Source organism: Pelobates fuscus, chromosome 13, assembly GCF_036172605.1.
Source record: "Pelobates fuscus isolate aPelFus1 chromosome 13, aPelFus1.pri, whole genome shotgun sequence".
NCBI lineage: Eukaryota > Metazoa > Chordata > Amphibia > Anura > Pelobatidae > Pelobates > Pelobates fuscus.
Genome location: NC_086329.1, coordinates 98,998,786 through 99,022,457, shown reverse-complemented (window position 1 = coordinate 99,022,457; position 23,672 = coordinate 98,998,786). Strand labels below are relative to the sequence as shown.

At 41.9% G+C, this 23,672-nt stretch overlaps 1 protein-coding gene across 1 annotated transcript; it reads left to right on the top strand.

Moving 5' to 3' along the window:
- Positions 1 to 265: 265 nt before the first annotated feature.
- LOC134582663 (Fc receptor-like protein 2) lies at positions 266 to 15,998 on the top strand. The gene is made up of 6 exons (XM_063439316.1): positions 266 to 518; positions 811 to 1,083; positions 10,189 to 10,461; positions 13,113 to 13,382; positions 15,072 to 15,344; positions 15,994 to 15,998. The coding sequence occupies exons 1-6, from the start codon at positions 266 to 268 to the stop codon at positions 15,996 to 15,998; spliced, it is 1,347 nt and encodes a 448-aa protein (XP_063295386.1).
- Positions 15,999 to 23,672: the final 7,674 nt, after the last annotated feature.

The following is a 23,672-nucleotide window of genomic DNA, read 5'->3' as shown; positions in this document are numbered from 1 at the left end:
TGTAGCAGCATCTCCAGTGACTACAAATAATTATGTTATTATTTATATCGCGCCATCAAATTCCACAGCTCTTTACAATGGGTGGACGAACAAACATGTAGTTGTAACCAGACAAGTTGGACACACAGGAACAGAGGGGTTAATGAATGAAGTAAATTCATGTACAAGAATTAAGATGCTGCTAGAGTATCAACATTAAACGCATTGATCAGCGGTTTCTGAGAAGTTATTATACTTTTTTCTAGAGCTGTTTTCAACTCCTAAAATGGAAGCAAGTCCAAAGGAAGTGAAAGAAGGTGCAGAGATGACCCTGACATGTGACACAATTTCTAAATATCCCATAGACCTGCTAATTGCTTTCTACAGAGATGGAGAGATGGTGCAGGGGTTATTTCCATCCAATATGTACCAGATTCAGTCAACTGGTCTGAAAGATTCAGGAGATTATACCTGTGAGGTCAGAACATCAAACTACAATGTAAAGAAGAGAAGCCGTGTGTTACATATCCAGATACAAGGTGAGTTCATCCATGAGAACCTGCTGATCGTGGGGCTATATGATGCCAAGCGGGAAAGTTATATTTTGCTGGAGATAAATCTAATCTAGGGTCCGTTTATTGATCAGTTGCATTATTATTAGGAGCCAAACGTAATTGCACATCTGGCAATAGAACTATAGCAATGTCTCCAGTGACATAAAATAATGAATGAAGTAACTCTCAGGTAAGAGAATTACCGTAAGATGCTGCCACAGTAACAGCATTGAAACGGATCAGTGGTTTCTGAAAAGTGTTTATACATTTTTTTTAGAACTGTTTTCAACCCCACAAATGGAAGCAAGTCCAAAAAAGGTGACAGAAGGTATGAAGATGACCCTGACATGTGACACGATTCCTAAATATCCCACAATCCTGCTAATTGCTTTCTACAGAGAAGGAGAGATGGTGCAAAAGTTCAATTCATCCAATATGTACCAGGTTCAGTCAGCTCAGCTGGAAAACTCAGGAAAATATACCTGTGAGGTCAGAACCTCAAACTATGATGTAAAGAAGAGAAGCCGTGTGTTACATATCCAGATTCAAGGTGAGTTCATTCATGGAAACCTGCTGATAGTGGGGATATAAGATACCAAGCAGGAATGTTATACTTTTGCTGGAGATAAAGCTTATCTAGGGTCAGTTTATTGATCAGTTGCATTATTAATGCCTGCATAGAACATGCTCTGGATTTTTAATGGCTAAAAAGCATAAAATCTAACCATATAAAAGTTAGAGAGGTGAACAGAGTCTGTTTGGGTTACCTCAGAATGTCGAAATCACAGACATACACACTGACAGACACAAACAGTGACAGACTCATTGACAGACACACACTGATAGTCACACACAGACTCAGCGACAGACTCTCACTGATTTCACAGACACTGACAAACACACACATTGACAGACACAATCATACACTCACAGACACACATGGACACACACACACATACAGACACACATACACACACACACACGCATAAACATACACACATACACTCACTAACTATTAATATTATTATAATTAAAAATGTTCCATCCAGCCTCCCTACGTGGAGAGCTGGCGTCAGTCTCTCGTTGGGGGTCCAGAGGGGCTGCTGTGAGGCGTGCGGCTGAATTGGCATCCAAGGTGTAGAGGGAGCTCTGATCTCCCTGCTCTGCTCCCACGCACCTTGCAGGCTGACTACTACCACCCAATTGCATTCTACAGAGATGGAGAGATGGTGCAGGGGTTCAATCCATCCAATAAGTAAAAGGTTCAGTCAGCTCGGCTGGGGAATTTGGGAAATTGTACCTGTGAGGTCAGAACATCAAACTACAATGTAAAGAAGAGAAGCCGTGTGTTACATTTCCAGGTACAAGGTGAGTTCATTCATGAAAACCTGCTGGTAGTGGGGATTAGTGATGTACCGAACTGTCCGCCGGCGAACAGTTCCCGGTGAAATTAGCGTGTTCGCGTTCGCCGCGGCGGGCGGACACATGCGCAGTTCGATCCGCCCCCTATTCGTCATCATTGGGCAAACTTTGACCCTGTGCCTCTCGGTCAGCAGACACATTCCAGCCAATCAGCAGCACTCCCTCCCTTCCACACCCTCCAACCTCCCTCCCAGCATCCATTTTCGATTCATTCGGAAGATGCATGCTTAGTGAGAGGAGGGAAAGTTTAGCTGCTGCTGATTAGATAGGGAAATTGATAGCTAGGCTAGGGTATTCAGTGTCCACTACAATCCTGAAGGACTCATCTGATCTCTGCTGTAAGGACAGCACCCCAAAAAGCCCTTTTTAGGGCTATAACATCAAGCTTGTTTTTTTCTTTTTTTTTCCTGTGTAATGTAATTGCAGGTGCCTGCCTGCCAGCTTCTGTGTGAGGTTCACATTGGATACTGTGCCTACTTGCCCAGTGCCACCACTCATATCTGTTTTAACAATAGGTTAAGCTTTACATTTAAAATAAATATTTTTTTTTCACTGTAATAGAAGAGCAGTTGCCTGCCTGCCAGCTTCTGTGTGAGGTTCACATTGGATACTGTGCCCACTTGCCCAGTGCCACCACTCATATCTGTTTTAACAATTGGTTAAGCTTTAGATTTAAAATAAATAATTTGTTTTCACTGTAATAGAAGAGCAGTTGCCTGCCTGCCAGCTTCTGTGTCAGATTGGATGCCTTGCCCATTTGCACAGTCAGTGCCACCACTCATATCTGTTTTAACAATAGCTTAAGCTTTAGATTTTAAAGAAATCATTTTTTTTCACTGTAATAGAAGATCAGTTAGTTGTCTGCAAGCGTCTGGGTGTCAGGCCTACTTCAGCGTGTGCTCTGCAGACCTGTGCCAGCGTGCTTTGACAGTTGCCAATCATATCTGGTGTCTCTTTAGCGTGCTTTTACAAAGAAAAAAGGTTTCCAGTGTAAGCTAATAGCAGACAGTCAGTGTCCTTCAAGCGGCTCTGTCAGGCCTTCCTTCAGCGTGTGCCCTGCACAACCCTGCCAGCGTACTTTGACAGTTGCCACTCATATCTGGTGTCTCTATAGCGTGCTTTTACAACCAAAATTTGTTTTTCACTGTTATAGATTGAATAGCAGTTACTTGTCTTCAAGCGGCTCTGTCAGTCCTTCCTTCAGCGTGTGCTCTGCAGAACTGTTCCAGTGCACATTGCCAATCATATCTGGTGTCTCTATAGCGTGCTTTTAAAACCAAAATTAATTTTTCACTGTTATAGATTGAATAGCAGTTACTTGTCTTCAAGCGGGTGTCTCAGGCCTACAGTGTGTGCTCTGCAGAACTGTTCCAGTGCACATTGCCAATCATATCTGGTGTCTCTATAGCGTGCTTTTAAAACCAAAATTAAATTTTCACTGTTATAGATTGAATAGCAGTTACTTGTCTTCAAGCGGGTGTCTCAGGCCTACAGTGTGTGCTCTGCAGAACTGTTCCAGTGCACATTGCCAATCATATCTGGTGTCTCTATAGCGTGCTTTTAAAACCAAAATTAAATTTTCACTGTTATAGATTGAATAGCAGTTACTTGTCTTCAAGCGGGTGTCTTAGGCCTACAGTGTGTGCTCTGCAGAACTGTTACAGTTCACATTGCCAATCATATCTGGTCTCACAGTAGCTTGCACGCATAGTACCACTAATCCCCAAAAAAATGACAGGCAGAGGCAGGCCACCCCGCAGGGGCCGTCGTGGTCGTGGTGCTGTGATTCCCTTTTGCCCTAGAATAATGCCCAGTTTTCAGAAGCCACGTACCCTGAACTTGAAAAGTTCTGAGGACATAGTTGACTGGCTAACACAGGACACCCAATCTTGTACAGCCTCCGCTCGGAACCTTGACGCACCATCCTCCTCCAGCTTAGCTTCAGGCACCTCTCAAGATAGCACTCACCCGCCTGCCGCCACCACCAAAACTAGCACCACAGCCGCTTTACTTGGTATGTCAGAGGAGTTATTCACACACCCGTTTGAAGAAATGAGTGATACGCAACCATTATTGCTAGAGGATGTAGATAACAGGGATATGTCTCAGGCAGGCAGCATTAAACACATGGAGGCACGGTGTGATGATGATGATGTTGTACCCGCTGCTGCTTCCTTTTCTGAGTTGTCAGATACAAGCGAAGCGGTTGATGATGACGATGCGTCCATGGATGTCACGTGGGTGCCCGCTCGGCAAGAAGAAGAACAGGGCGAAAGTTCAGATGGGGAGACAGAGAGGAGGAGGAGACGAGTTGGAAGCAGGGGGGGGGGTCGTCGCAAGGAGCTAGTGGCACAGTCAGACAGCATGCATCGGCACCCGGGGTCAGCCCGACAGCACGCCAATCAACGCATGCTGTGTCCACCACCAGAATGCCGTCATTGCAGAGCTCAGCAGTGTGGCATTTTTTTTGTGTGTCTGCCTCTGACAACAGCGATGCCATTTGCAACCTGTGCCAAAGGAAACTGAGTCGTGGGAGGTCCAACACCCACCTAGGTACAACTGCTTTGCGTAGGCACATGATCTCACATCACAAACGCCTATGGGATCAACACATGAGTACAAGCAGCACGCCTACTCTAAGCCGCCATCCTCCTCCTGGTCCAGCATCTTCAGCCACGTCAACCACTGCTGTCCTTCTTGCCCCCTCTCAACCATCCGCCACTCCATCTCCCGCCTTGAGCAGTTCCCGCTCATCTGCCCACAGTCCTGTGTTTCTGTCAAGGACATGTTTGAGCGTAAGAAGCCAATGTCACCAAGTCACCCCCTTGCCCAGCGTCTGACAGCTGGCTTGTCCGAACTATTAGCCCGCCAGCTTTTACCATACAATCTGGTTGAGTCTGAGGCGTTCAAAAAATTTGTAGCTATTGGGACACCGCAGTGGAAGGTACCCGGCCGGAATTTCTTTTCACAAAAGGCAATCCCCAACTTGTACTCGATTGTGCAAAAGGAAGTCATGGCATGTCTGGCACACAGTGTTGGGGCAAGGGTCCATCTGACCACTGATACCTGGTCTGCAAAGCATGGTCAGGGCAGGTATATCACCTACACTGCGCATTGGGTAAACCTGCTGACGGCTGACAAGCAAGGAATGCGTGGCATTGCAGAGGAGTTGGTGACACCGCCACGAATTGCAGGCAGTCCTGCTGCCACCTCCTCTACTCCTCCTACTCCATCCTCTTCCATAACCTCCTCGGCTGAGTCCTCTTGTGCCGCTGCTTCTTGCTCCACATCAACGGCACCCCCCCAGCTCCCCAGGTACTATTCCACATCCCGGATACGGCAGTGTCACGCCGTCTTGGGTTTGACTTGCTTGAAAGCAGAGAGTCACACCGGACAAGCACTCCTGTCCGCCCTGAACGCACAGGTGGAAAAGTGGCTGACTCCGCAGCAACTGGATATCGGCAAAGTGTTTTGTGACAACGGAAAAAATTTGATAGCGGCATTGAAGTTGGGCAAGTTGACACATGTGCCGTGCATGGCACATGTGTGTAATCTGATCGTACAACGCTTTGTGCATAAGTACACAGGCTTACAGGACGTCCTGAAGCAGGCCAGGAAGGTGTGTGGCCATTTCAGGCGTTCCTACATGGCCATGGCTCACTTTGCCGATATCCAGCGGCGAAACAACATGCCAGTGAGGCGCTTGATTTGCGACAGCCCTACACGTTGGAATTCAACACTCCTAATGTTCGACCGCCTGCTCCAACAAGAAAAAGCTGTTAATGAATATTTGTATGACCGGGGTGCTAGGACAGCCTCTGGGGAGCTGGGAATTTTTTTGCCACGTTACTGGACGCTCATGCGCAATGCCTGTAGGCTCATGCGTCCTTTTTTTTTTTTTTTTTTTCAACGTATATTACAATTTTTAGTATACAAATGTAAAAACATATCCCATGCTTTACCCATTTTACAGTACAACTGTACACATGCAACATAAAAGAAATCACTGAAATTCAACAACACAAAGCTTACATGGGCTTTGAGGTGTTTGCCAAGATGCATGTATTTGTAGCCCAGATATAACAGTGGCTATAATTAACCTATGTAAACTTGTCACATCTGGCACACTTATACATTACTAAACACAGAATAGTAGTGAACTAAAAAACAAATTAAAAAATTCTGGTATTTGAAGAATATATTCAAATCATTTGTTTTCTGCCTACATTTTGTCATTCAGTTTTCAATTCAGTACAAATAGATGTTCAGTGAATAAACAGCTTAATATGGGGTTGTTGCTTGCTAAAAACAGACAGTTATGCTTTCTTCAGAAAACAATTATTGAACATTTGAAACTCCCATAGAAAGTATGGCTTTCAACTTACTGAGACAAATTAAAATTTCAGCTTTGATGTTCAGCACATTACATGTATTTTTTTCAATATTTCGCTAAAACATAACAGTTAAAAAAAAACAAAAAACGTAAATATAACAAAACTACAACATTTATGCAAAAGGTTGAGGTCCTGCAGTAAAATGTTGATCAGATAAGAAGTTAGGTGGTATTATTTGTGAAAGCGGGTAAGAGAAGAGATTGGCTGGGTCAATGGACAATGGATTTACTGCATGAGTAGGGGGCAACATACCATGCCAGCCAGGGTAGGCTGCTTCTGGATACAATGGAAAAGATGGATATGGGAGACCTGCTGGAACAGTATTTGGCACATGGAGAGGTGGCATAATATTAGCACCCTGACTCTCTCCTATAATTACAGAGAATTCTCCTGGGAACTGAAGACCATTGCTCAAATTTTGGAGCATATTCATGATCTCAGGCATGCCAACTTCCTCTCCTGTATCCTCAGAATTCTGATTCCACTGCTCAAAATTTGGGAAACCTGGAGGAGGGAGCCCTTGCTCGGCCATTTGTCTCTCCTCTCGTTCAACATCTGCTAATATGTCAGAGAAAATATCATCTGGGATATCCAAACCTTCTTTATTTTTCTTGGAAGATTTTTTGGGATAAGCTGTCCAGGAAGGATGGCTTGGAAGAAGCAAGATCAGAAGCAGAATAGGATGGTTGTCTTCCAAACCTGGACCTCCCAAAGGACGCAATCTTTGAGGGATGGGTTGGCCGGCAGGTAGAGGCACTAGGAACGCCTCCATGCCATGACTTCTGATGATTGCATATCTCAGCTTCCGATTAAGATAAGAATACAGCCGAGCATATGAAACTGCATCACTTGACGTTCTTTGATTCAGTCGGATCACACACATGTCCTTGGTGCACTCTGGCCAGATACGATCCACATATTCCTAAACAGACTCTTGCAAAATGCATCCTTCGGATGTTAACACTTTTGGTAAATCCTGGCAAAGATGACTGCTATAACCAGACTCTGGCGTGGCTGTAACTTTAAACTGCTTTATAGAGAACATGTGAAGGAATCCCTTCCACACACTTGAGTCTGCTGGATCTGTGAGTCTAGTATCTGGATCATACAATTTCTTGTTCTTCTTTTCAATGCATGAAGAATGTTGATTGCCATTAGTTATATGGTGTTTCCATATTTTCTCTGGTTTCTTGGTAATTACCCATTGGCTTAAGTCAGCATCACCTGGGGGGTTTATCAGCCCTTTGCATATAAGGCAGTCCTGATCTAAAAGGTGGCTCTTGTGTTTGGATGTTGTGTCCCTTTTCTCTGAGATGCAATCCTGCTGAGAATCCTGAGGCTGCCACACAGAATCAGACAGATCCTCTAGGGTCAAGTTCTGATCGGGCACGGTATCAATTTCAATGAACCCCTTGTGTGTCAGCTTTGTCATCTGAATCTGGTATGGCTGTCTTTCCTCTTTCTCGATTAGTTCCAGTGCATGTTTTCTCTTTTGAATTCTCCAGTTGGCCAGCTCCTGTGCAGCCATTTACGTTGCACTCATTAGAACCAAACACTGTGGGGTGATTTATGGCCCCCACCCACCGCGCAGGGGTGGGGGCCGAGGGGGGAGGACAGTAGGTCCCCCCATTGTGATTTATGGCCCCCAAACCACCGCGCAGGGGTTGGCGTGGACAGTAGCTCCCCCCAGTGTGTATCATGGGCCTATGTAGGGGTAACAGTCCCTATTCTGCTCTGTGTCATTGTGTATCATGGTCTCTGTGGACGGGGAACAGTCTCTATTCTGCTCTGTGTCAGTGTGTATCATGGACTCTGTGGACAGGGAACAGTCCCTATTCTGCTCTGTGTCAGTGTGTATCAGGGGTTTTGAGGACAGGTGTCAATCCATATCTGCCAAGTGACCCTATGTAGGAGGAACAGTCCCTATTCTGCTCTGTGTCAGTGTGTATCAGGGGCTTTGAGGACAGGTGTCAATCCATACCTGCCAAGTGACCCTATGTAGGGGGGGCAGTCTCTATTCTGCTCTGTGTCAGTGTGTATCATGGTCTCTGTGGACGGTGAACAGTCTCTATTCTGCTCTGTCAGTGTATATCATGGTCTCTGTGGACAGGGAACAGTCTCTATTCTGCTCTGTGTCAGTGTGTATCAGGGGTTTTGTGGACAGGTGTCAATCCATATCTGCCAAGTGACCCTATGTAGGGGGAACAGTCCCTATTCTGCTCTGTGTCAGTGTGTATCAGGGGTTTTGAGGACAGGTGTCAATCCATATCTGCCAAGTGACCCTATGTAGGGGGAACAGTCCCTATTCTGCTCTGTGTCAGTGTGTATCAGGGGTTTTGAGGACAGGTGTCAATCCATATCTGCCAAGTGACCCTATGTAGGGGGAACAGTCTCTATTCTGCTCTGTGTCAGTGTGTATCAGGGATCATTAGGATAGGTGTCAATCCATATCTGCCAAGTGACCCTATGTAGGGGGAACAGTCCCTATTCTGCTCTGTGTCAGTGTGTATCAGGGGTTTTGAGGACAGGTGTCAATCCATATCTGCCAAGTGACCCTATGTAGGAGGAACAGTCCCTATTCTGCTCTGTGTCAGTGTGTATCAGGGGCTTTGAGGACAGGTGTCAATCCATACCTGCCAAGTGACCCTATGTAGGGGGGACAGTCTCTATTCTGCTCTGTGTCAGTGTGTATCATGGTCTCTGTGGACGGTGAACAGTCTCTATTCTGCTCTGTGTCAGTGTGTATCAGGGGTTTTGAGGACAGGTGTCAATCCATATCTGCCAAGTGACCCTATGTAGGGGGAACAGTCCCTATTCTGCTCTGTGTCAGTGTGTATCAGGGATCATTAGGATAGGTGTCAATCCATATCTGCCAAGTGACCCTATGTAGGGGGAACAGTCCCTATGCTGCTCTGTGTCAGTGTGTATCAGGGGTTTTGAGGACAGGTGTCAATCCATATCTGCCAAGTGACCCTATGTAGGGGTAACAGTCCCTATTCTGCTCTGTGTCAGTGTGTATCATGGTCTCTGTGGACAGGGAACAGTCTCCATTCTGCTCTGTGTCAGTGTGTATCAGGGGTTTTGAGGACAGGTGTCAATCCATATCTGCCAAGTGACCCTATGTAGGGGGAACAGTCCCTATTCTGCTCTGTGTCAGTGTGTATCAGGGGTTTTGAGGACAGGTGTCAATCCATATCTGCCAAGTGACCCTATGTAGGGGGAACAGTCTCTATTCTGCCCTGTGTCAGTGTGTATCAGGGCTGGGCTTTGAGGACAGGTGTCAATGTTAGGTGTTTTCTGCCCTTTATGGATTAAAAGCAGACTCTGCATCAACTGTGCAATTTTCCATGGGAGTTTTGCCATGGATCCCCCTCTGGCATGCCACAGTCCAGGTGTTAGTCCCTTTGAAACAACTTTTCCATCACTATTGTGGCCAGAAAGAGTCCCTGTTGTTTTTAAAATTCGCCTGCCCATTGAAGTCAATGGCGGTTCGCGCGGTTCGCCGGTTCGCGAACATTTGCGGAAGTTCGCGTTCGCCATTCGCGAACCGAAAATTTCGGGTTCGCGACAACACTAGTGGGGATATATGATGCCAAGCGGGAAAGTTATATTTTGCTGGAGATAAATCTAATCTAGGGTCCGTTTATTGATCAGTTGCATTATTATTAGGAGCAATACGTAAATGCACATCTGGCAATAGAACTATAGCAATGTCTCCAGTGACATAAAATAATGAATGAAGTAACTCTCACGTAAGAGAATTACCGTAAGATGCTGCCACAGTAACAGCATTGAAACGGATCAGTGGTTTCTGAAAAGTGTTTATACATTTTTTTTAGAACTGTTTTCAACCCCACAAATCGAAGCAAGTCCAAAAAAGGTAACAGAAGGTATGAAGATGACCCTGACATGTGACACGATTCCTAAATATCCCACAATCCTGCTAATTGCTTTCTACAGAGAAGGAGAGATGGTGCAAAAGTTCAATTCATCCAATATGTACCAGGTTCAGTCAGCTCGGCTGGAAAACTCAGGAAAATATACCTGTGAGGTCAGAACCTCAAACTATGATGTAAAGAGGAGAAGCCGTGTGTTACATATCCAGATACAAGGTGAGTTCATTCATGGAAACCTGCTGATAGTGGGGATATAAGATACCAAGCAGGAATGTTATACTTTTGCTGGAGATAAAGCTTATCTAGGGTCCGTTTATTGATCACTTGCATTATTAATGACTGCATAGAACATGCTCTGGATTTTTAATGGCTAAAAAGCATAAAATCGAACCATATAAAAGTTAGAGAGGTGAACAGAGTCTGTTTTACCTTAGAATTTGGAAATCACACAGTAACTCGTGTATGTGTGATTTACAGGCATGGCCGGTGCAAGGACTTTTAAGTACATAGACGAAGATGCATTTCTCTGCCCCTCCCTCCCCCTCAAAAATAACATCTTCACCTGTGTGCCTCTTAACCTCCCTTTTACTTACAGATGAAAAGGAAGGAAAGGGACCTCAGTTAAGAAAAAGGATAAATGAGTCATTTATTACACGTGAGTTTACAGAGGAAGAGGTTCTATTTCAACTGTCAAAAGTAAAGACAAATAAGTGAATGGGACCTGATGGAATACACCCAAAGCTATTAAAAGAGCTTAGTGGTGTACTAGCAAAACCATTAACAGATTTATTTAACCAATCATTGTTAACAGGAGTAGTCCCAGAAGATTGGAAGTTGGAGAATGTTGTACCCATTCACAAGAAAGGTAATAGGGAGGAGTTGGGCAACTATAGGCTAGTAAGCCTTACTTCAGTAGTGGGGAAAGTGATGGAAACCATGTTAAAGGATAGGATTGTTGAACATCTAAAAACACATGGATTTCAAGATCAGAGACAACATGGGTTTACTTCAGGGAGATCATGCCAAACTACTTATTGATTTTTTGATTGGGTAACTAAAATTATAGATCATGGTGGTGCAGTAGACATTGCTTACCTAGATTTCAGTAAGGCTTTTGACACTGTTGCACAAAAAGGCTAATCAATAAACTGCAATCTTTAAGTTTGGATTCCAATATTGTTGAATGGGTTAGGCAGTTGCTGAGAGACAGGCAACAGAGGGTTGGAGTATATTCAAAACTTGGTGTAATGATATTGATGTTACAAAGTTTTGGAGTCCAGTAGCCAGATCAGCAATGTTTTCTGCCAGAGGTAGCCACTCGTTACCCAGGTGGTTGAGCCCCTGAGCCTTGAGTGGCCTTCTGGTCTTAAGCAGAGATGGGAGACTGGAACAGAGAGATGATAATCGTAGTGAGGCAAGCCGAGGTCAGTGGGAAAGAGAAGCAGCAAAGTCAAAACGGTCCAAAATCAGCAACAGGTAGGAGAAACATGAACAAGCTTGATTAGAGAGTACAGGAACCACAATAATCTGGCAAAGGTACAGAGACAGGAAGTGGCTTTTATAGGCCAAGAACCAGACACATGACCAGACACAGCTGAAGAGACTTGTCACTGATACCAATGCTTATAGAGTCAAGGTTACCAGATCTCAGGTACATTTGCAAAAGGCAGGCTGGTGTAGTGGTAAGGAAGAGGTTTAGCAGCATGTAAACCAGGGTTCGAAACCCAGCAGAGTCAGTTCCTCACACTTGGGCTTGTCACCAGTGGGGTACCTCAGGGATCTGTACTTGGACCCATTCTCTTTAATATTTTTATTAGTGATATTGCAGAAGGTCTTGACGGTAAGGTATGTCTTTTTGCTGATGATACTAAGACAGGGTTGATGTTCCAGGAGGGATAAGCCAAATAGCTAATGAGTTGTGGCAACTGACATTTAATGTGGATAAGTGCAAGATAATGCATCTTGGACGTAAAAACCCAAGGGCAGAGTACAGAATATTTGATAGAGTCCTAACCAACATCTGAAGAAAGGGGTTTAGGGGTGATTATTTCTGATGACTTAAAGGTAGGCAGACAATGTAATAGAGCAGCAGGAAATGCTAGCAGAATGCTTGGTTGTATAGGGAGAGGTATTAGCAGTAGAAAGAGCGAAGTGGTAATGCCATTGTACAGAACACTGGTGAGACCTCACTTGGAGTATTGTACGCAGTACTGGAGACCGTGTCTTCAGAAGGATATTGATACCTTAGAGAGTGTTCAGAGAAAGGCTACTAAACTAGTTCATGGATTGCAGGATAAAAATGACCAGGAAAGGTTAAAGGATCTTAACATGTATAGCTTGGAGGAAATACGAGACAGGGGGGATATGATAGAAACATTTAAATACATAAAGGGAATCAACACAGTAAAGGAGGAGACTATATTTAAAAGAAGAAAAACTACCACAACAAGAGGACATGGTCTTAAATTAGAGGGACAAAGGTTTAAAAATAATATCAGGAAGTATTACTTTACTGAGAGGGTAGTGGATGCATGGAATAGCCTTCCAGCTGAAGTGGTAGAGGTTAACACAGTAAAGTAGTTTAAGCATGCGTGGGATAGGCATAAGGCTATCCTAACTATAAGATAAGGCCAGGGACTAATGAAAGTATTTAGAAAATTGGGCAGACTAGATGGTTCTTATCTGCCGTCACATTCTACATTTCTATATTTCTATGACAAAAACGCTGATTTTATCAAGTTATTACCCAGCTTTGGAGATTGCCTGTAGTCTCATCCTATCACTGAGACAACAAAACCTTTATGAAACTTGCAGGGTTGGAAACATTGATCAATGGCTTCAGAGAAGTTATTATATTTTTTTTCTAGAGTTCTCAACCCCCCAAATTAAAGTGAGCCCACAAGAAGTGACAGAATGTGCGGAGATGACCTTGACATGTGACACGATTCCTAAATATCCCACAGACCTGCTAATTGCTTTCTACAGAGATGGAGAGATGGTGCAGGGGTTCAATTCATCCAATATGTACCAGGTTCAGTCAGCTCGGCTGGGGAACTCGGGAAATTATATCTGTGAGGTCAGAACATCAAACCATAATGTAAAGAAGAGAAGCCGTGTGTTACATATCCAGATACAAGGTGAGTTCATTCATGGAAACCTGCTGGTAGTGAGGATATAAGCCAAGCAGGAATGTTATACTTTTGTTGGAGATAAATCTAATCTAGGTTACATTTATTGATCAGTTGCATTATTACAGCCTGCAATGAGCATGCTATGGATTTAAATGCTGATTTTATCACGTGGTCCCAGCTTTGGGGAAAGCCTGTAGCCATTCAATTACTGAGTGATGACAAAACCTTCATAAAACTTGCAGTGTTTGTGCCAAACTCGAGGGGAGAGAATCTAACAGTAAGTTTTGTGAGGTTACAACTCAAATCCCTGAATAGTATGTGAATTTTTTTTTAAAGAAGTTGATAGGTAAGAGAATGTAATTTTTTTTTTGAAGAACAGATCAAAATTATGTATTATTATTATTATTATTATTATTATTAAGGACATTTATATAAAGTTAACAAATTCCACAGCGCTTTGCAATATTATGAAATGTTAGCAACATATGAGAAGTTTTACAGGAACAGTGAGAGGAACAATAGGTTGATGAGGACCCTGCTTGAACAAGTTTACAAACTCTAGAGGAGGTGGGTATAAGAACAGAATAAGAGGGGCAGCGTGGGCATTGGCAACCAAGTGACAGTGTGGGAAAGTAGCAGAATTGGAAGGAGAGAGAAGTGGAGTGTTGGTTCGCTAATTAAGTTAAGTAAGAGAGGTTTGAGGAATGACAGTGACCCAGAGAGGCATAGAATCATAAGGTGTACTTAGTTTTCACACATGGCTCCTTCGTTTTGGCTTTATTTTTGTTAAATAAATCATGACAAGGTGTTGTCGTTCAATTGAGGTTGTATTTACGTAATTGTAAGACCTGCTAAGAAACAGATAATTGTTATTATGTCCTGATATGTATAACAACTCAGAGGGTGTACTTTCCTTTTCTCATCTTTTTCCCATGACAGTACATGCACCTTGAGTCAGAGAGTGTTTGAATTCCTACCTGCCTGGAAGATGGGTTGCAGCTGAATAGGCATATTCAGGGTTGATACCTGCCTATAAGGAGACCTGCAGCCTGCTCACCTGGAAAAGCTCCAGAGAGCGTTGCAGGCGCGCTCTCCAATGGCTAGGAAGCGGATTGGGTGGAGGTACTCAGTCGGAGTACAGGAGTTCCGTCACATCAGATATAAAATCACCGAGGAAAATGGACAAAAATTAATATAAATGAAACTCACCAACAAACCAATAACATGAAAAATAGACTAAATCAAAATCCAGAACAAAAGAAAAAGTAAAAAAACTAAAAAAAATTAAGTTCCCATTTTAGCCTTCCCTAAAATCTCTACCACTGTGACTTAAAGGGTACCTATCATCCGTAATATATTCAGCTAAGCAGACTGATTTCCCTATATAACCTACAGGAATCTAAAACTATCACACAAAAAAACATCTAGAGCAGTGATTCCCAACCCAGTCCTCAAGTACCCCCTAACAATCCAGGATTTAATGATTACTCAATTGTGTCTAAGGTGTTTTTAAAAAAAACAAACAAAAAAAAAAAAACACTTTAGACACAACAGGGTAATCCCTAAATCCTGGACTAGTAGGGGGTGCTTAAGGACTGAGTTGGGAACCCCTGATCTAGAGCAATTTACAGCAATGTATACAGTTTTGTGTAAACCTTAAATTAAAAGATAAATGTGTTTTATATTATCTTTTAGAACTATTCTCATTCCCCCAAATTGAGGCGAACGTGCAGAAGATGACAGAAGGTGCAGAGATGACCCTGACATGTGACACATTTTCCCGATCTCTCACAGACATTATATTTGCTTTCTACAGAGATGGAGAGATGGTGCAGGGGTTCAATTCATCAAATAAGTACCAGGTTCAGTCAGTTCAGCTGGAGAACTCGGGAAATTATACCTGTGAGGTCAGAGCATCAAACTACAATGTAAAGAAGAGAAGCAGCATATTGTATATCCAGATACATGGTGAGTGGGATATACATGTATGATTAAAAATACATATATACACATATACACTGATTAACCACAAAACCACTGGCAGATGAAGTGAATAATGTTGATTATATTATTTTAGTGGCACCTGACAAGGGTGGAATATATTAGGCAGTAATTAAACAGTCAGTTCTTGAATCCCATGTGTGGGAAGCAGGAAAATGGGTAAGCGAAAATAGAGAGCGTAGACTACCCGTTCTAGTCCGATCATGCCGAAGAGCTACCATATCTCAAATTGCTGAAAAACGTAATGCTGGTCATGATAGAAAGGTGTCAAAACACACAGTACATCACATTTTGCTGTAAGCACAGACCGATCAGAGTGCCCATGATGACACCTGTCCATCGCCGAAAGCACCTTCAAGGGAAACATGAGCATCAGACTGGACCATGGAAAAATGGAAAAAATATTGCCTTGTCTGATGAATGATGTTTTTTTTTTTTTTTTAAATTACGTGGATGGTCAAATATGTGTGGGTCATTTACTTGGGGATGGGACGGCAGCACGATAAACTATGGGAAGAAGGTAGGCCAGTGAAGGCAGTGTTAAGCTCTGGATAATGTGCTGCTGGGAATCCTTGGTGCTCAATGTGTCGTGTGTTTTTTTTTGCTTTTTTTTTAGGTTAGAGTCTCTATTGTTAGAGTATCTGCAGATATTTGGGGAATCAATGAAGCCAAGTAGTTATATACCAAGTTCTTTATAAACAACCAGGCCAAGCAAAATTGAAGAAAGAAAGCAAATATATTGAATCCAGCAAAACAAAATTCTGGTTAAGTAGAAACCTGCAAATGTTATTAACAAGGGGAATAATCTGGAAAGAAAAGTCAAGTATTAACCAGGTATCAGTCCGGAAACAGCATAGGTATATGAGAGAAGAAAAATAAACCTAAGGAAAAGGCCCAGTGCAGACAGAGAATCACCTTAACAGAAGAAGCCTTGCACAGAATTGAAATGTAGAATCTGCGCTTCCCACAGGTGCCCTATAAAACAATTAATGTAGGCAAGTTTCTGGAATCTCTCAAGGAGACTAGGTTACACAGTGGTATTTATCCCTAAACAATCCCTAATGTCTGCACACTCAGACCTTCACACACACCGCACACCAATCTTCTTAGAAAAGGTAAATTTACTTGCAAAAATTATAAACCATGGAAATACAAGTAATACAATTATTGAGGTCATGTGGAGAAAGCACCGTGCCAGGTGTGAAACGCGTTCAGGGCATTTCGGTCCTTCCTTCGGTCACTTCTATGTGGTTCTTCCCTCTTCTCACAGGTGCTGCTCTCTTATCATGTTTTCCTAGCTTCTGTTATACCTTTGACCTATATATTTTTTCCCAGTGGGATTTAATGCATATTATGACGGGCTAGGATCACAGAGCATGTTGATATGTGTTTTCCTTCACATACCATATGATATCGGACTGTCACATATAAGGACTGTGGGGAAAGTGACCTCGCCACTGGGTTCTGGAGGACTATGGCCCCTGGGGATATTGCCCTTTGGAAACGATTATTTGGGCTTATTGGATTTTGGGACATTTTTTCTGCCCCTTTGAATCCATGGGAATGTGTGCCTCTTCCCATCCCCCCCTCCCAGGGATAATGCCAGACCAGTTGGAACTGGCTGCTTTGTCCCTCCTCGGTCAAAAAATACTTCCACCTAACTTTTAAACCACTGGAGGAAATTGTATGATTTTTGGATATGTGTGTATATAGAGTATGCTGAGTTAGAATATGTAACTTTTATTAATATTGCATGTGTAAGTTATAGGAATGGTATAAAAACCATATTCCCCTGCCTGTGATAATTACTGCCTGTGTACAGTAATTATATCACAGGCAGTGGGGAGGGTTTGTTTGTCCTGACTGGCAGTGTTTAACTGTATTATAGTGTATTGTATTGGCTGTGCTGCAAAACCATGTGGGTGGTAACGTTGTGTAAAAATGTGTATATAAGAAACAATAAAACCACAGCTCTGGCTGTTCCTGTTTACACTCCAAAACTGTGTGTCGTCCTGTTAAGGAGGGAAGAAGATTTGCTCCTGTGTCTGTTGTTCCAGCTTACAGGAGATTCACCAGGGAAAGTCCTTGTAAGGACTAGAGTTAATTACCCATTCGGGTCCAGAGTTCCCAGGACTGAGTAGCGTCCAGTGCCTGGAGGTGTCTGCTGGAATGCTTGGAACCCTCAGGAAGCGCTAGGAGTATCCATCAACGGAGGTACCCAGTCGGGGTGCCAGGTGATCCATTACAAGGACTGTTCTAGGCAATTTTTTGCTTGTATTTCCATGTTATACTTTTGCGACAATCTGTTCGTTTGATTACATAGTGGCATGTTGAGTTAGTTTGCTGAGGACAGAAGTAAAAAAACAGGGGTTCAAGTCTCCAAAGAGCCAGCCTAAGAATGGTGCCTCCTTGATTTCTTAGTTTTCTTTTTCAAGAGGGGTGTTGATTCCTGATACCTGCTATGCAAGGATGATCCCCACAATGTTGCCTTAAATTGACACCATACATTCGCGTCCTAAAGTAAGTGTACATCTTGCTTCAAAGGGTACCTAAATATATTGTAACAACACAAGCTCTTCACCTGACATTGAACCGATCTACACTATACCTATGGAAAAACCCAGACAGAGCTTGGAGATTGTAGTTCTTCTATTCTTGAAGCCAAACCTGCCAAGTAACTGTGACTCAGCATACCTAAAAATCTTGCCTGCCCATCTTCTGGGATGGAAGTGGACTGACAGCCTGCCCCCTCGAGACCATGCATGGAGCATTGCTGGAGTGCTCTTTGTTTGGTCTGAGTCCAGTCCTTGCCTGATCCTTGAAATCAGTCCAGTCAATAGACCACATATCTTCACTATCTGCCCTAATGATAAGATCTGGTCATGATTTTGACTTTGCATATGTTAAATGAGCTACGCCGGACTCCCCACTCTGTTTGTCTCTCTTCTGTTGGTGTTAGCCTGTGTGTAACTCTCATTGTGAGGGCAGCTTTCTTTATTACACGTCTTCTCCAGGGAAAATGTTTTCCAAGGTTGCTTCTTCATGTGTTTAAGCTCCATGTTTACAACACGTGAGTTCTCTTTCATTCATTTGTGTATTGATAAGTGGAGAACCAGTGCAGCATTTTCCTTTATTACTTGACAGGTAGAAAACTATTGAGGATTATATTATAATATTTGGGCTACGTGGCTTACAGTCCTTTCTGAGGCACCAGGCCATATACAATATATATTATCTCCCGTAACTCAAACAAGAATATCCTTTAGGGTTTTAAAGAGTTTAGTTTGCCGACGCACCTTCTTTGATTTTACTTTGTGTTCTGGGGAGTTCATGACTTTGATAGTCGCTAGGAAGGAGGGCTTTATTGTTTGAGCTTTGTTAGAGGGGGTTGGGATATTTGAGTCTTCTGTTTGCCGTTTGCGGCTATTGATCCACCTGTCCACCCCTGTACTACTCACTATATATCGCTAACGATCAATAGTTACCGTCTATCCTCCCCATCGCTGGAGTACAAGTCTGGATAGGGATACCACCTATATATAACAGCTTATGAGACGCATATTAGTTTGAACCACCTGTATTTCTCTGTCCATATTGATACTGAGTGTAACTCTCTATATTTGATACAAAGTGTATAACTTCGTCTATACTGTTACCATATGCAGTCTCCCTATTTCTCAGATTGTTTTTTCTACTCATTAACTCTAAAGATACCTACCTGATTACTGATCTAATTTAGGATCTATACTTTTTGTACCTAGGTTCCTCATTTGTAAGAGTTTAACAATTAAAACCTATCTCCCTAGTTGATTTAAATTGCTTACATCACTTGGGTTTTCACTTTTATTTTTATCTCTATTTCTACTCGGCTCAATATATTAATAAAGGCAAAGACCACTCTGTTATGAGATTTTAACCCATTGGAGGTTCTCTTTAACCCCTTAAGGACCAAACTTCTGGAATAAAAGGGAATCATGACATGTCACACATGTCATGTGTCCTTATTAATGGAGCGCGGACTGCCCACCTGTTGGTGAGGTGTTTCACTTACTCCATCTATTTTCTTCTAAGGTTTAATCCCCATCTTTTCTTTTCCTTGTCAGTATGTCATTGTCTCATAAACAAATGTTGTCTGGTATATCAGCCGATTGCCCAGAAATAAAGAAATACAATAAAAAGTGAAGAAAAAAAAAAAGTGCAAATAGTCCTAATAAAGCTCAGGAACAGTATATCACAGATAGGTCAGTGTATGCCACAATCTATATAAAAAATATATAAAGTGATGTATTTTTTTATAGTCACTTTGCCACCATTCTATAGATTATGGTATACTGACCCATCTACGATATACTGTTCCCGGACGATTTTAGCGATTTTTCACTTTATTTAATTTTTCACTTTTTATTGTATTTGTTTAGTTCTGGACTTTCCATTGGGACTAGTAAATAGTTTTTTTTAAATTTGCATTTACTTAGCCATTTATATTATTATATATTTGTTGTCAATTTTTATACTGTATTTCCTATATGGTCCATATCTTACATTGCATTTATAGTTGTAGATCGTCCATGCTTTTCTACTTTTCTACCCTCGGATAAGTGAACCAATGTAGTGATTCTAGTTTTTCATTTTTTGGACTAATTTTCCTTTCTCTCCTCCCCCCCCACCCATCCCCTCTTTAAATAGTAGCTCCTATTTTTTTTAATGTGTTGCACAGTGATTTTACATTTGTTTATCAATAGCCATATATTAGATATATTGTAATCTCTGTTTGGCGGTTTGTGTTCCTCTCCTTGGTTTAATTTCTATAAACCGTCATCTCACAGCACATGGGGTGAAGGATGTGGTAAGGGGCAATAACTGGACCCAAACTAATATGAGGGTCCCTTTAGGACTACACTTTTAATTTAATTTTATAATATGCATTAATAGAAAGAGCCGATTGGCTTTGTGTGTGAGCTGATTGTCTCTCTCTGTGGAAGGTTTGTAATTGTTAATTCGATTTTTATGTCTTTCCACCAGGCTGATTAAGATTTTAAATTTGGGAAGATTATACAAATTAGTGAGAAGTTGGAATCGGGTGGTAGCTAGCTGTTAATGATTATTAATATTGATGTAGATTAATTTAGAAATAAACAAATATGTTTGAATGACTATCTGTTCCTGTCCAAATCTGAGATGATTAAATTGCGTATACGCAGAAGCAAATTCACACTGACACATGGAGTTCAGGTTAAAAGCACTTCGAGAAAATTTAATGGCATCTGATTAAAAGCGGGCTCGCAGACCCTTATAAGAGCGAAATTACATCATCATTGATTATCGAGATATCCGTAAATAAACATCATTAATTGGATTGAGTGTTAAGTGGCTATGTCAATGTCCACCCATCAATATTAGTTATTGGCTCAAGAACTAAGTGGTTAGCTAGGTGTCCTCCCACCGGGAGGTGGTATTGTTCTGGACACGGGTGTGGACAGATGGCTCAAGCGCCATCTTACCCAGCACGAGGCTTACTCCGTGGGAAGGGGGGCTTGAGCGTCATTTTGGGTAGTTAGTGATGTCAGACTCGTGGTCAGGTGCAGGGTTCTTTTTATGAATAGAACATTTCATTAGGCCAGCTTCTCATGGCCTTGGCTCTGGCCTTGGCTATACTTTGTTGCATGTTACAGGAGATTCAATAATTCCGGGGATAGTCATGTCTTTCTAGAAAATACAGTCTCTCTATTCATTATACTAAATGCTGTTAGGAAATTCTGTCATGTAATGTAGTCTAAAATGGAGGATCTGTCAGGTAATGTGGTTTAAAATGGAGTTAGTGCAAAAAATTCAACACAGGTTCAATACAGGTTTTTAATAATTCTACATCAATATTATTATTGGTATTTATAAAGCGCCAACTAATTCCACAGCGCTTTACGATATTATGAAAGAGGGAAATTTACAATAAATGAGACAATTACACAGTGGCACAGGAACAAAAGGGTAGATGAGGGCCGCTCAAATGAGCTATACTCTATGGAAGACATTACCACTGCTGTCAGCTTGTAATTCCCAGTTGTTAATTAGTGATGTCGCGAACATAAAAACAGTCCATTTGTACAACCGCAAACTCCCCATTTGCACAAGGTTGGATACCGATCGATGGTTCGATATTCTGAGCCCTCTCTGATTTACTGTACACGACTATTCGATATTCCCACAAATTTTATATAGCATTTTGTTTGTTTGAGACCACCTTAAAAATATTGGATATCGCTAAAAATCATGATCCCTATATACTTTCTCTACAAACCTCTAAAACGAACCAAACTACTCATCCATCCGCTATACCACTTTATCCCACCTAGAACTAGTGCCCAGTTAAAATACTTGACTCTTACTTACCCACACTCAGTCATGCCACACACATTTCTCCACTACTCTCACTGAATCCCTCTGACTACGGCTAAATTCATCTTCTACATCAGAACACTACTCCTAAGATTGGGTTGTATCCATGTCTCGGGTCTTTCATTTAGAATAGGGGCAGCTTCGTTCTCCTTCAACACTGACACTCCAGTGCATATTATTAAAAGATTGGGCAGATGGAAATCCTCAGTCTACAACCGATATATTCCTCATCCCGAGAAAGAAATGAGGAAAGCTTTTAAAAGTTTGGCTTTGTTAATTTGATGCAATAAGTGTGTTTTTTTTAATACCTTTTCACCCTCTTTGCATGAACCCGATTTACATATATTACTAATATGTTTCTGAACATATATATTATATTATTCACTCACTCACTCACTCTCTGGGCCGGCCTAAGACATCATACTGCCTAGGTCCAACGATAAATGACTATGGGGATAATGTATAATAAACACAGGTTACTGGCTATGGGAGGGATAATGTATAATAAACACAGGTTACTGGCTATGGGAGGATAATGTATAATAAACACAGGTTGCTGGCTATGGGAGGATAATGTATAATAAACACAGGTTACTGGCTATGGGAGGGATAATGTATAATAAACACAGGTTACTGGCTATGGGGGGATAATGCATAATAAACACAGGTTACTCGCTATGGAGGGATAATGTATAATAAACACATGTTACTGGCTATGGGAGGATAATGTATAATAAACACAGGTTACTGGCTATGGGGGGATAATGTATAATAAACACAGGTTACTGGCTATGGGGAGGATAATGTATAATAAACACAGGTTACTGGCTATGGGGGGATAAAGTATAATAAACACAGGTTACTGGTTGTGGGGGGATAATGTATAATAAATACAGGTTACTGGTTGTGGGGGGATACTGTATAATAAACACAGGTTACTGGCTATGGGGGAGATAATGTATAATAAGCACAGGTTACTGGCTATGGGGGGGGGGGATAATGTATGATAAACACAGGTTACTGACTATGGGAGGATAATGTATAATAAACACAGGTTACTGGCTATGGGGGATAATGTATAATAAGCACAGGTTACTGGCTATGGGAGGGATAATGTATAATAAACACAGGTTACTGGCTATGGGAGGATAATGTATAATAAACATAGGCTACTGGCTATGGGGAGGATAATGTATAATAAACACAGGTTACTGGCTATGGGGAGGATAAAGTATAATAAACACAGGTTACTGGTTGTGGGGGGGATAATGTATAATAAATACAGGTTACTGGTTGTGGGGGGATACTGTATAATAAACACAGGTTACTGGCTATGGGGAGATAATGTATAATAAGCACAGGTTACTGGCTATGGGGGGGTAATGTATAATAAACACAGGTTACTGGCTATGGGAGGATAATGTATAATAAACACAGGTTACTGACTATAGGAGGATAATGTATAATAAACACAGGTTACTGGCTATGGGGGATAATGTATAATAAACACAGGTTACTGGCTATGGGGAGGATAATGTATAATAAACACAGGTTACTGGCTATGGGAGGATAATGTATAATAAACACAGGTTACTGGCTATGGGGGATAATGTATAATAAACACAGGTTACTTTCTATGGGGGGATAATGTATAATAAACACAGGTTACTGGTTATGGGGGGTAATGTATAATAAATACAGGTTACTGGCTATGGGGGATAATGTATAATAAACACAGGTTACTGGCTATGGAGGATAATGTATAATAAACAAAAAAAAATAAACATTATGGGGGATAATGTATAATAAACACAGGTTACTGGCTATGGAGGATAATGTATAATAAACACAGGTTACTGGCTATGGGGGATAATGTATAATAAGCACAGGTTACTGGCTATG

What these genes read in the sequence shown, in the direction of transcription:
- LOC134582663 (XM_063439316.1), top strand. Translation starts at nt 266, where the DNA reads ATGGAAGCAAGTCCAAAGGAAGTGAAAGAAGGTGCAGAGATGACCCTG. An exon ending in GTTACATATCCAGATACAAG is followed by an intron (nt 519 to 810) that starts GTGAGTTCATCC and finishes CATTTTTTTTAG; the next exon opens with AACTGTTTTCAACCCCACAA. An exon ending in GTTACATATCCAGATACAAG is followed by an intron (nt 13,383 to 15,071) that starts GTGAGTTCATTC and finishes ATTATCTTTTAG; the next exon opens with AACTATTCTCATTCCCCCAA.